This window comes from Pterocles gutturalis, unplaced genomic scaffold (genome assembly GCF_000699245.1).
Source record: "Pterocles gutturalis isolate BGI_N339 unplaced genomic scaffold, ASM69924v1 scaffold2819, whole genome shotgun sequence".
Taxonomy (NCBI): Eukaryota; Metazoa; Chordata; class Aves; order Pterocliformes; family Pteroclidae; genus Pterocles; species Pterocles gutturalis.
In genome coordinates, this window is record NW_010130327.1 from 62,334 (window position 1) to 76,156 (window position 13,823).

The following is a 13,823-nucleotide window of genomic DNA, read 5'->3' on the forward strand; positions in this document are numbered from 1 at the left end:
ATCTTAAGGTCCCTTCCAACTCAAACCGTTCTATGATTCTATGTGTTGTCCAAATATCTTGACTTATAGACTGTTTTCTCTCTGGTCAACCCCATGTTCATCGATGAACTATGGATGTGACCCACACATCACTGCAGCACCAGGGACGCCCGGCGCCAGGGCTGGGCTGGATGGCAGCGCCAGGCCCCGGGCGGGCAGCGAGAGCCCCGAAGTGCTCGCGACCTCAGGGGGGAGGCCTTGATGCCAGGCCTCAGCAGGCCGCGGCACTGGAGCCTGGGTAAGGAGGAAAACACCACTGCAATGTGTCTGTGGTGAGGGGAGGTCTCTGTTCCCCCTCCTCTCTGTCAGGACCATACACGCCGTGCAGTGTGCTGACAACCGAGACTGAAGCTGGCAAAACAAAGGAAAGAACCCACTGCAGTTTTATTTTTCCTTAGATAAATTTTTTATATAGAATATATTACAGTCAGAGTTCTCAGCTTTTAATCAAAAGATAACAAGTTATTGCAGTTTTTTACCCAGTGAAACTACCAGTGGAAGGAGAACTTTCTAGAAAGCTGTCTTTTACAAAAATAGGGAAAAATACCCCACCCAGACAGAAAATACACGTGTATGTTGCACTTCGCACCCACCGGCACGCAGCTGGGCGGATGGGTGTCCATGTGGACAGGGGAGCGTGAGGTGAAGAAGCGGCGATGGCACAACACTATGGCGAGGGAGGCAGGCCTGGGTGCTAGTGAGGTCGGCTTCCTAGGCACGATGCTTCTGCTCCGGCTTGATTGCTTTTAAATCAGTAAATGAAAAGGAGGTGGGGAGGGAAGAGAAGGGTGGCGGCAGCGTTGACCGGCGTGGGGTGAGCTGGGGCCCTTAGCCTCGCCTCAGCTCGTGCAGCTTGTGGGCAACACGCTCCAGCTCAGCCTCGATGGCGGCCAAGCTCTCCAGCTCCTGGTCCTGCAATGAAAGCCGGGGATACATGTCAGCGGCCACAGGTGAGCAGCCCTCGCCCCCACAGCTACAGCAAGCCCTGCCTGAGGCTAGCTGTCAGTGGTGGCACGAGCACAGCTGCGTCTCACCCCATCCCTTCACCCCGCTCCTGCATCTGCTCCTCTGGACAGATGTTGTCTCTGTGCAACACTAATTAGTCCTGTCCTAACGTTAAATCGCTGCAGCTAGTGATGGGGATAAGACACGCAGCCACCATCCTTCCCCAGCCCCGTTGCCAGGCAGGGCAGCCTCTGGCAGGTGTCTCCCTGCAGAGCGTGGGGCTGGAGGAAGGTGACGGCTGGGGAGCTGGGGCTGGGACTGGCGCTGCCAAACAACACTGCCACCTGCATTTAAGCAGTGGTCTCAAACCAGGACAGGCACAGGTGCCTGCCACCTGCAGCAAGTGCAGCACGTGCCCTGCTCCTGGAGGGGACGGCGTCGTCCCTTCTCCCCACACTGCACTGCTTGTCCACATGTACCTCCAGTGCCGGAAGATGCTTTTCTGTTTGGGAAAATACTGACTGAGGAAGCCATCATTTTAAAGGCTCAAGCTGCCCATCGGTGGTGGCCTTTCGATAGCAGCTCTTGTGTGTCTGTGCTGTCACCTGAAGCTATTTTATTTAGTGCAGGTACTCAAATGCATAACTGCATGGCTTTGCCTGAACTCCGGCCATACACACCTGGCCCCATCTCACTGCCAGGCCCAGCCCTGCCTGTCCTTCACCAGCTGTGTTACCTGGGGCCTGCTGCAGATCGCATGCTCACCCAGCACAGCAACAGGCTCTGCGGGGGTAAAGCTGGGGCTGCCAGTGCTCAAAGTGCCTTTTCCTGCTGGCAGAGCTGAGGTGACAGCCCCTGGCCGGTGCAGAGGGAGCAGAGCCATGCTGCTGCCTCCAGCAGTTGCCAAGAACGGGCCAACTCTGAGCCACTGGCCTGCACTGCATGTGGCCAGTGTGAAAAAAAATAAAGTAAGTAAAAAAAGTAATTTTTCTCACCCCTGAGATATTTTCCTAAACAGAAAAAAAAGTCACCCTGCCCCTGGCTGCAGCAGTGTGATGAACCCTGCTGAGTGCAGGGGACAGCATTCGCAGCCCCCAGCTGTGCCCACACTGGCCTCACTGGCCAAGCCATGCAGCCATATAGCCCAAAAGCCAGGAGAGGTGACAGGGTGACAGCTGCTCTGGCAGAGGCAGAGCCTGTTCCTTCCCTTCCTTCACTTCCCAATCTGACATCTCCTCACTGTCTCCCAGAGACCCTGATCTAGTTTTTAAAAAAAAAACACCAAAACGGTTTTTGCAACTGTAAACACAGCAGGTTTGCAACCTCAGCAACCTCCTTCCCAGTCCCTGTTCTGAGGCTGAGCCCACCACCTTGAGGATGAGGTGCCCCCCAGAGCGGCTGGCAAGGACAGGTGGGGAGCAGCCTTCTTGGGGGAGAGACCCGGGACGTGGCGAGACAGCGGCAAGGAGGCAGATGGGGCAGGTGTCCCACCGCCTCAGCAGGCACCCACTGTATCCCTGCTCAGAACCGAGACGGCTGGCTTTGCTTTGAACCAACATGACTGGAGATGCCCTCTCAGTGGGGGCTGCTGATGGGCAACCTTTGGGCAATGTTTTGGTGCATAACTAAGGCAAGAGGGAGATTTTGGAAGCAAGAGAGCTGCAGCAAATCAGATCCACTCACCTGCTGCCCCAGTTTGTTCCCCGGCTCCTGATCATGGCTTGTCACAGAGCAAACACTCGCAGAGCCCATGCCTGGCCCTGCCATCCAGCCGCCTGCACTATCCCAAATGAACATCCACGCCTAGAGCTTGGCCTCAGCACAAAGGCAGAACTGCTTGTCCTGGCTGCTGGGGAGGTGCTGAGATACCGCACAGCGTCACACGAGGTACCAGGGAAGGAGGTCTCTGACTTTGGAAGCCTGACTCAGATGTATTCCCATATCTGTCACCTATTTCCACTCCAACGTCCCAGCTCTCTCACCATGGCTGCACCCCAGTTTGCCTCTGTAAGAAATCCAACACCACTCACTCCGTCCCTGAGCCAGGGAAAGCCTTCCCTTTGACTTGGGCTTTGGAGAGCCTTTGGGACACAAGACCCAACCCCAGGCTTCAGAGACAGCTCTGGTCACCATGTCCAGCACAGAACAGTGCACAAGTCCTGTCTGATTTTTAACAGTCTCTGGGGAAGGAGAATTTTTTGCACTAGTCTCTAAAACAAGGATAAAAACCAAAGGCACAGACAGGTGCAAATCTCAATAATACCTAGGGCTGAATGGCTAAAATGTCACCAAGCACCTCCTTAATGTCACAGAGAACTGATGCCAGCTGCATAATGCCAAGGTACCATCCACATCTCCAACCATGGTTTGGATTCCCGAGTAATAACTGAGCAGGATTTATTCTTAAGCCTACGTACACCAACCTCTGTTCTCCTGTTAGCACTGCCTTCCTCATCCTTCTTTTCTTCGGGCATGGGAGCAAGCGGGAAGCCTCCTTCACTGCTGTCCTCCTTCGAGTGATGCTTCCATGACCTTCTCACATCTTCCTCTGGGCTACTGAAGTCATACTTGCGGGACCTGAATGCCATTTTCATGGACCTGTCCGGGTCTTCCCCACTATCATTTTCCTCCATGCGCTTCTTAGATGTCAGCTGCTTGGCCAGCTCATCCATTTTGTTCCACCTTTTAGAGTCTTCCCACTCCCTGGAGGACTCCTCCTCCATCTCTTCGCTTTTGATATCCCTGGGATGGAAGGTGTCCTCCTCCCCTTGCATCCCGTCCTCCAGGCGATGCCTTCCTCCTCTCAGTGCCCGGGGCTGCTCTTCCTCCTCATCCTCTTCATCCTCCTCAGAGCTTCGCCCGTCTTTGCCAAATCCCAGGGCATCATCGTTATCTGAAAGAGCATTAAACACAACAGTGAGCACAAGTGTTAACCTGGTTACATTCCACCTTTTGCCCCACCTCTGAACTGAGCCTTCAGGGGCGATGAAAGGTGGGTTTCCTGACTTAGGCCCATTTTCCCAGGGTTATGGAAATACCGTCACCATGTCAGTAACAGGGCTTGGAGGCAGCAGTCAAAAAACACATAGGAAATTAAAGAAAAAGAAATTAGTTGTGCCCAGGTGCAACAAAAACCGAGGAACAGGTGGCTGCTGGGGCTGTGTCACCCGCTGTGCGTGGGCCCACGTGGTCGAGTGCTTGCTGGGGGCCTGGGTGGCTGTCGGCGGGGATATTTCTCTAAACCCAGTAAGCACCTGCCTGAACTTTTAGGCTTTAAAGCCTCTTATTTGTCCGTCTCAGTGCCCTCATCTCACCCCGGGTAGGTATCAGTGCAGTTGTCTGGGATACGTACTGTCATCTCCCTGCATCTCCTCAGCCTCCTCGTCCTCCTCACCCAAATCAAGTGACCTCTCTGCTTCAGTGGGGTCCTCCTCTGCAGCATCGTCTCCTCCATCATCCTCCCGCTCCGCACGCTCCCCTGCCGCCTCCTTGCTCTGCTGCTGGCCCTGCCTGGACGGCTGCTCTCCCTCATCCTCCAGCTCCAGGCTCGCCCGGGGGCCTCTGGGCTGCTCCTCTTCATCCCCTTGCTGCTGCCGCTCAGCCTCGCTGAAGTCTTTGCTGACGTGGTTGTCCAAAGCTCTGTCTCTCTGGGTATCCTCTGTGCCCCCAATCTCGTTGCTCTCCGTTTCCTCCTGATACTCCTTCTCTTCAGGGTCAGCATCCCGTGGCCTGGGCTCCCTTTCCTCCAGGCTGTTTTTTCCCTCCTCTCTTGAATCTGCATTTTGATGGGTTTTCTGCTCTGCCAGCTCAGCCAGGGACCCCACGGGCTGCTCCTCTTCAGGGCGCTCCCCTGCTGCATCTGCAGAGGGAGGAGCAAGAAGCAACACCTCTCCTGAGAGCTCATTTCACAACCAGCCAAGCCCATGCATCTCTTAGGGAGCGTCAGCCCCGCTCAGCAATCTATCTGCTTAACCAGCTTGTGAATCTTTTTGCAAGTCACTTTGACATATGCTTGCACGCGGGCAAGCCGGTGCTCTCACTGGTGCCCGCTCTCCTGGAGAGACTGGCAAGGCTGAAGTTAAGCATATGCTGAAGTGCTTTGCTGCGCCATGGTGCTCATCACCATCTCTTACACACCAGCAACAAACTTGCCCCATATGAAACCAGCTCACATGTAAAGTGGAAGGATTTAGAAGTGTAATACAGCACTTGCACAGGTCTCCCTGCTCTGGGTGCTGTGGTAACACCATGTCCGTATGTCTCCCGTCAGGTTGAAGAGGGAGCCAGTGCTGTCTGCAGGTGAGCCGGAGGGAGCTGGGGCCAGCTCTGCTTCTGCAAACAGCTACTATGGTGTGGGCTGGGTATTTGCTTTTGCCCATGTCACAGGCTGGCCTCTTTTAACATAATTAGCCATAGAAATCACTTTGTAAATGAAAAGATGCGGAGAGGGAGGCTAAAGAGCAGAGGGAAAAGCCAGAAGGGTGTAGAAAGGCAGTGCAGCCCCAGGCAGGGCTGAGGAGCACACTGGGGTGAGGGGGTGCAGAGAGCTGGTCATGCAGGGCTGGCGACCACCAGTGAGTGACACCAGCACAATGACACTGGGATACCTGCGGGCCTGGATGGCCCAACATGCCATGCTTCATCCTCATGCAGTCTCCACACTGCTGGAGCAAGAGATTCAGGTCTGCCCTGGTGGGAGGGACAGCCAGAGCCACCCGCCCTCTCTGCTGGCTTTTGGCAGTGCTGGCTGCAGCAGCAGCCCCCGGGGTATCACTCCTCATTGTTTCGGGAAGCTTTGGGCTGGCATCATGGCATTGCTGCACTGCTGTGGTTCAGCCACATGCCCCAGAGCCCACTTGAGACCCTCTGTGGGGATGCTGCTGCTGAACAAGAAACCACCTCACCCCACATTGGCATCATCTCTTCCTGATGCAGAAAAGGGAAGGGGCAAGACCCTCTTTTCTGCTACACTGCGCATCTCCAGCCAGGCCATGGAAATGTGGTGACCAGGGGAAAACCCAGCTGGACGTGGTCTTTCCAGGATGCAGGTGTTTCGTGTGGGTGTGTGCACTGTGTGTACCCCAGGTTCAAGTTCCCCTTCAAAGACTCACAACCTAATATCTTGGATGCCTGGAAACAAGGGTGGCAGGAGCAGACCCAGGTCACACTTGCCTATATGGAGTTTTTCAATGCGGGATTTCCCTGACTGTGACTCATTTTAAGCATTAGGAGTGAGCGTTGGCAGCAGGGTGGAAGAGATCAATGTCCATTTAGTAACCTGACCATCACTAGTTACTATAGCTCAGAAATTATATATGGTTTAAGGTGGTAAATAAGAACAAAATGAACACTGGTTTGCTTGTGTGTGCCAGCAACAGCATCAAAGAAGATGGCTAAATGAGAAGCAGATGGACATATCAAGGCTGTTAGAAAGAACATCCTTGTTTACAGTCTGACCTGGATTTCTTGGGGGGGAAGGCTGACACTGACCTCTCTGCTTGTTCTTGTCATTCTGACTTTCAAGGACTTCAGAAAGTTCATCTTCAAAGCCACTGTTTTTCTTCTGCTGCTGAGTTCTCTCATTGGCACCTGCATCAAGTAACAAAAATTAGGGACAGCCCCTCCTGTGTTTCAGAAAGTAGAGGTAGGAAAATACTTCTGTGCCCTTTATAATTATATGCATGTTTTCTACAATGGACAAATCTGCCAAAGGGGAGCTGTGAGGAGAAATGAGACTGGGGGATATGTGAATCAACTGCAGTAACAAAGCCACCATCAAAAACATCATCTGCAGGAAAGAAAAAGGCCTCTAAACAAACAGAGAAGCAGGGTTGCTAGGAAAACTAATATTGATGGAGAGCTAGGGAATAAGAGATGCTGAACTGCAGCACATTAAGGCCAACGAAAGACTTAAGTATCGGAGTACTGAAGGATAAAAACTGCCTCCTGCCAGACGCTGCCCCACATACCTCTGTTGAGGTGAGCCCCTGTGCCCTCCTGCCTGGTCTGGGGGCTCAGCTCCCCAGGGTGTGGGGAAGCATTCATTCCTGGCCTGGGGACACTCCGGGGGCTCCACACCTTAACCTCTGGGATTATGGAGCCAACTCGACAAAAGCCACACCCTGGAGACAGCAATGTCCGAAGGAAGGTGTCCAAAGGCAGCACTTGCTGGAGGTCAGTGCGCAGCTGTGCTGGGAGCCAGCGCTCCCCAGCCAACCCCATCCCAATGGGATCTGCAAACCACACAAGGCCTGTCTAACCCAGCTCACGCCCTGCTTCTGCGCCTTACTGTGAAGGCAAGAGCCAACACTGCCAGCCCAGCCCTCTCTAGCCCTGCACGGGGCAGAGCTGGATAATGTGGGCTCTCCAGCCTGAGCAAGACCAGCTGCAGCCAGCACAGAGAAAACCAAGATAAACACCTTTGCTTTTCCCTTGGGCTACACGACTCTCCCATCCCCAGTCACTGTGGTCTGTAGATCACAGGCCATGTTACCCCAGGACAGAATAGTGTGATGGGCTTAAGCCAAGGACAGATTGGAGTAAGATGCACCTCTGTGAAATGAGTCCCTTCACGTGGACTCCATGTTATACAGCACAGCCTGTCTGATAGCTGAGCAGTCCTCACAACCCTGGTGTGCCTGGGCAGCAGCATCCCAGTGCACTGGAGAGGCCCAGATCTATTTCTTCTGGGTAATCAGAGCATCCATGGAGCCAGTCTGGAGTTACTGCCTGGCTGGCCCCTCCACCAGTGGTGTCTGGGTAGTGACCAAACTATGTCTTTGGGAGCTGCATGGGGCTCCTCTCCTAATCTTGACTTCCTGAATTTTTCCTCTCCCTTCTCCCTGTTACCTCTGCAGCTTCCCTGCTCTGAAAGCAGTCTGGTGGCACTGTATTCCAGCCATCCCTGGCAGCCATGCCACTCAGGAGCAGGGCACAGGGACGCCCTGGTGAGGGAGGGCTGCCAGCTGGGTTACCCCAGGGAGAAGAAGGAGGGAGGCCAGGAGCTGCTCTCCCTGCAGCCTGGGGAGAGCCATGGTGCAGCCTCAGCTGGACTACCTGGGCAGAGGGACCCACTCTGGCTTTGAAGTAGCCTTGCCTGGGACCTGCACACCAGCTCTGGTGACCTGGGCACCTGTGAATACCCCTTTTTCTCCTTGCACACCCCTTTGCACAGCTCTGTGCTGCTACTGCTCCCACACTGACCCTGCAGTGGGCAGCCTGCACCTCTCCAAACCAAAGAAACTTGCATTTGAGCTAAGGAAGCCACCAGGAATATCCCCATTAGGTAAAGGACATTTTCACTGGGGTCTTTTAAGTGCAAGTTCTATTTGATGTTAAGTAAGGCTTCTCTTCTGCCACACCTGGGTTCAGTTCTAGACTCTAACTGCACAAAGAATGAAGGTTTTCTTGTCTTTCATTCTAGTTTGAGAGCTGGTGGTTATTTGTTGAACTAAATTACTTTTCCTTTTAGGATTCTCCCACCCCCAAATCCCTATACTCTACATCACCACAGTTACATTTATGGTCATTTAAATAATCAGGTGCATGTTAGAGTTACTATAAGCAAAATTCCTGTCCCCACTCACCCAGTCTCTGCTGGAATTCCTGGAACTATATGTCCTGGGGCACATTTATGTGATGTCACATTAATGTAAAATACAAAAAAAACCCAAACAACAAAACTGTGCAAGGGGCTACAACACATTAAACCCCTCTTCCCAAATAACGATAGTGACACTGTACCTTGAGCAGCAATTTCCTGAAGTTCCTTCAACAAATTTTGGTGGCGGAGGATAGAAATGATTCGTTCATCTGCAATAGGGGAGACTTGGTACAGAAGGTGGTCAAAGACAACCTCCTCCCCACCCCCCCGATATTAGAAACAGCCCCAAGCCCCATCTCCCTCTTCGTTTACTCTTTTCTCCCCCTTGGCCTGATTTGCTGACACATCTCTTAGCTGCATGGTTAAGATGTCAGGAAGGTCCCATGAAAACCAGGCAGCTTCATGTCACCCAGCACTCCCTCAGCCATGGTGCCAGCAGGATGCTCGCTGTGGCCTTGGGCCAAGCAGCAGCTCTGTCCCTGCTTCTGGGTCCTGGTGCAGCCCAGTGGGGTGACCATGAGGAAGGTGAGGTGTGTCAGGGACCCCTTGTCAGGCACTAGAACATGTGTCGGGGCAGGACCAGCCCCTGCTTGTGTCTCTGGCAGATCTTGTCTTGCTGATACTCAGCATTAAATCTGAGCCTGTACCTCCTCTGAGTGTTTCTAGGCATTCCTCGCTGATCGGCAGGGGGTTTGGCTTTGATAAAGTGTCAGAGATGACCTCTACAATGCACTTCATCACCTAGAAAGAGACAAAAATACAAATTAAAGCACTGGATTTTTTGTCTTTTTTTGTGCTAAATCTATCTGTTACCAAGGCTAAAACACAGCAGATGATGGCACAGATCTTGCTTTTCTGGTCGAGCCAGAACTGAATGTTCAGTTCCTGTTTTACCTAAGGCAGGAACAGAAGGTACCTCCCGCAACTGAGAAGTGAGCAAATGACACGTGGCAATGGAAAGAGCTTTTTCAACATGACACACACTTCAGCTGAGGATCTCATGACTCCAGACCATCCCAGAGGCTGGGCACATCAGGAGACTAAAGGGGAACTGGATACATACATAGAGAGCTCAAGATCGTCCTCTTCTAAGTCAATGTATCTCAACCTGTTAAAGGGGAACTGGATATATACATAGAGAGCTCAAAATCATCCTCTTCTAAGTCAATGTATCTCAACCTGCATCTCATAAAAGAGCTCAGTGGGAGGTTGTAGAGACAGACAAGTGGTCGTAGCTCTTCAATAGGTGACCTTGAAATCTTGCAAGCTATTCGAGCCCTGAGAAGGGCACCATAGTTAGACTGCAGCCAGGCCTGGAGGGCGGTATGTGACCTTGAAATCTTGCAAGCTATTCGAACCCTGAGAAGGGCACCGTAGTTAGACTGCAGCCAGGCCTGGAGGGCGAGGTGAGGCAAATTGTACTTTCAAACACAGATGAGAAGTATTGCTCTCAGGCCCTAGAGAGGGACAAGACACTCTGGAGAAGTGTTTGACCTTGTGCTTAAGAGTTCAAGCCATCTATTATAGACCAGAAGAACTGTACACACAGGCAGGTCATCTGAAATCAAGGAGGTTCCCACATTTTCCTTGGAAGCATTTGCAACTGCCTGAGGCAGCCTCCCAGACAGGATGAACTCTGCCCTTTCCAGCAGCCCTTTCATCAGTGTAAAATGAGCAACATTATTGGTCTAGTTTGTCCTACTAGAGATTGCAGGCCCAGCTCTTCACCCATGCAATGGCAGCACCACTGATCCCACAGGAATCACCCAGCACTGTATGTGTGGTAGGAGAATGAAAGCCACGTGCAATGGCAGCACCACTGATCCCACAGGGATCACCCAGCGCTGTATGTGTGGTAGGAGAATGAAAGCCACAGGTGCAAAGGCAAGGTGGCACCTCTGGCTGGGGAAGGCACCCTGACCACACCGTGAGACATTCTGCCAGGAGCCCTGCTGTGGGTCGTGGCAGACACAAATGGTCACATGGGAGACAAAGCAGCTTCACTACAGTCCAGTGCCAGTCAGCAGTGCAGGAATCAGGCTGCCCATTTCAAAAGGATGATTATTTTTAAAAGCAGTCCAGAAAGAATGGAGGGCTTACAAGTGCCTGTGGGAAAAGAGAGTCTAAATTGAAAAGAAAGGATACAAGTAAGCCTTGGGGACAAAAGATTCACTCACTGAACCTCTTTCTTCTGGTGATTTCTGTAGGCAGTCCTAAGAGCCCTGACCTTTCTCACAAGGTGCCATTCTCAGGGGAGCAAAGAGCTGTGGCTGCAGTAGAAATGAAACACAAGTCAGCAATTCCCAGTCATGTACAGTGTTGCTCATTCAAGTGATTGGATATATCCGTTGACCAGCCAGAATGGGCAAATTTTCACCCTGTGTAAGGAGAGAATTCTGCTTTTGCAGATCACTGCCTTAAAATACTGAACTCTTGTAACTGCTTACACAGTTTGAGGGGATAGTCTGCTGGATTAAAAATGTTACAGGAAAGATCTAACAAAAGGAAAGCAGGAAAATTTCCCTGGTGTCATTCTCCTATACCACAAGCAATCCATTAATATTGATTTTAGATGACTTTGAGTCACTTCATTCTACCATTAAATAGAGCAAACCCCAGATTCTGATACTTCCCTCCTACATTTCCCAGCCTCTGGAGCCACTTATTGCAGCAGTATTCAATGCAGCTTCAGAAGTAAGGACTTTCTTAGCATGAGAAATAAGAACCCGGTCCAATAAATCACTCTATACAAGTTTTTTGAAGACTTCTAGATTTAAGGTCTTTGTCTGAACACAAAGAAACACCTCAGTCACCACTTCTGCCAACTCTGTGAAGGAACTTTGTAACATAATGAAATGAAGAGTGCAGTCGTTCCACAACACTCTCCTTGACTTTTTGTAAGAGCAAGTCTTGCAGAGTGAGGCTTCACAAGGTCATGAAGTAACAGCCTGCATCAGGAAATGAAGGAGATCTTTTCCAAATGAATGTAATTAATCCAGTGCAGAAACTCAGACTGGAATTTTGCCATAGCTATCCTCTAACTGTGAGAATGTAAATAGATCCTTACGAGCTGCTCATGCTGCCCTTGCAAAGAAATCTCCAAAGGATCATGTCCTTACAAGGATAGACTTTACCACGTTTGAGGTCAGCCATGCTCAGGCCCTTCTGAAATGCATGATTGTAAGTGGGAAATTGTGGCCTTTTAGCACAAGAGTGGGCAAACACCAGAGATATTATAGATGCTTTGGTCATGTTCAGCTCCCCATGGAAAGGCCTTGGTGTAAGGGAAGTCTGATGAGGTGCCCAGGAAAGGCCTGCAGGTGCTGAGTACCCATTACACAGCCCTGAGCCACTCACAAATGCTGGTTGCACTGAGCATGTTGGGTAGGAAGAGCTGTAGTGCTCACTGCTCTACACACGGGATGATATCTCTGCCCTGATCTGTCCCATAGACCAGGACTTCCTTCACTGAAATGCTGAAATGTCTCAGAGGGCAGTGAAGGCAGAAAACCCCTAAAGGCTCCTTCCAGTTGCAGCAAAAATCAAAAGAAGTGTGTTGTCTAATCTGCTCTCAGCTGGACCTGTGTCAGTGCAGGGAGGGGACAGGGTTGGGAGACAATCCTCTCTTGGTGGAAGCATCCCCATGGAGTTGTGCCAGCTTCCACAAAAAGTAAATTTGGATTGCTGGGAAGAGCTATGTTTTACACATAGAACATACTGAGGAATAGATCTCACAAGGAAAATTGTGGAATTAATGGATTGCTCCACCAGATGCCCAATGAGCACCCCACTCTGGCATGGCCAGTTGAAGGGGCAACGGTCCCTGAGTCCCCTCTCTGTTAGCAGCACACAGCCTGAAGCAGGCACCCAGTGGTTCACAGCTTATGGCTCAGCCCCGGCAAGGGCTAAGCAGGCTAAAAGTCTTAACAAAGCAACAGGTCTCCAGGCCCAGGCACATCTGACCGGAGACAGGGAGGTGCTTCTCATGGCTCTTGCCCTGTGGGTAACAATGAACACAGACAGTGTACAATGGAGCCTGTGGCTGAGAGTGACATGAACGTGCCCGCATCTGCTGCTGTTTGGGGAAAAACATTCTGTGGCTAGATTTCAGGAAACAAAGACATTTTAGAAGCAAGGGGGAAAGGGCTAGTGTTTCCATTCTGGACATTAATTTCTGCAGAAGTCTTAATTTGAGCAGTTAAGAGATCAGCTTATCTGAAAGACTATAAGCATTACAGTATCAGGAAAGTGCGTGGGGGGTATCTGTCAGTGATCAACACAGGCAAACACCTATCCAAGCATTTAGGTGCCAAAAGCCCATTGGGAGTGCACACACTTGTGACACGCAGTTATGAATGTCAGAGAGGTATCACACAGATGCATGCACAGAAGCCTCTAAAAGAAGGCTGGAGAGGTCAGCCAAGTCACACACCACTCGTAACCATCCAGACAGGCTGAGAGGCAGCTGAGGACAGATTAGCAATCTGAGAGCAGCCACTTGCCTAGTTTTTAAGAACATACATGTTTAAGTAACACATCACACACATGCAAACTCAGATGTATACACACCCCCAAACACACACAGTTCTAGTGATGCCGGTTCTTGAATCACATCTCCCCCCACTCTCCCCTGAGTCACATCCTGCTGGAAGCTTTGAAAAGCTGAAAGTAGGAGGACTGGGGAGGGTTATACCCAGCCTCCATTCCCAGCCTCACCATTCTCCAGACAAGCTTGTCTGGTCCCTTTGGTACATCCTGAGGGACGGGACTTCCCTCCTGCCCAGGTGCCCAGAAGTGGATGCACAAAGGGTAAATCCTGGAAGGGGGGGAATGGGGGTGGATGGATCCTGCTGGAGGGTTCTCATGCAAATCTCTGGCACTTCCTACAGGGCATTTCAGAAGGGACAGCCAAAAGCCAGCCAGATAGGTGGAGGTTAAACATCACATCCTTCGTCTTCACTCGTCCCTTACTCTACAGGCCCATCCTTACCTTAGTGTCCCCTTTATTCATGTCATTTGTCACAGGAAGGGAGATGGCTGTAAAATGAGGGGAAGACAAAAAAACAGATCTTGTTATTTACCTGCACTGGGAGACAAGCAAAGAAATCCTATCTTGACAAAAATGGGAGTGGAGAAGAGGGGCATCTCACTCTGGTGGAAGGGGTCCTTGAGTGCAGCAGCTAGATGTGTGCGTTGTGCCCCCTTCCGAGGGAAGGGAAGGGAAGGGAAGGGAAGG

The 13,823-nt window shown here is 51.4% G+C and overlaps 1 protein-coding gene across 1 annotated transcript; it reads right to left on the bottom strand.

The window, feature by feature from the left end:
- Positions 1 to 867: 867 nt before the first annotated feature.
- Positions 868 to 13,624, bottom strand: CHGA (chromogranin A (parathyroid secretory protein 1); the record flags this gene model as incomplete). Its single annotated transcript, XM_010080173.1, has 7 exons — positions 868 to 951; positions 3,408 to 3,877; positions 4,337 to 4,843; positions 6,475 to 6,573; positions 8,728 to 8,796; positions 9,235 to 9,328; positions 13,578 to 13,624. Coding segments are annotated over 7 exons (1,370 nt in total), but the record flags the coding sequence as incomplete, so codon positions are not given.
- Between the last annotated feature and the right edge of the window lie 199 nt (positions 13,625 to 13,823).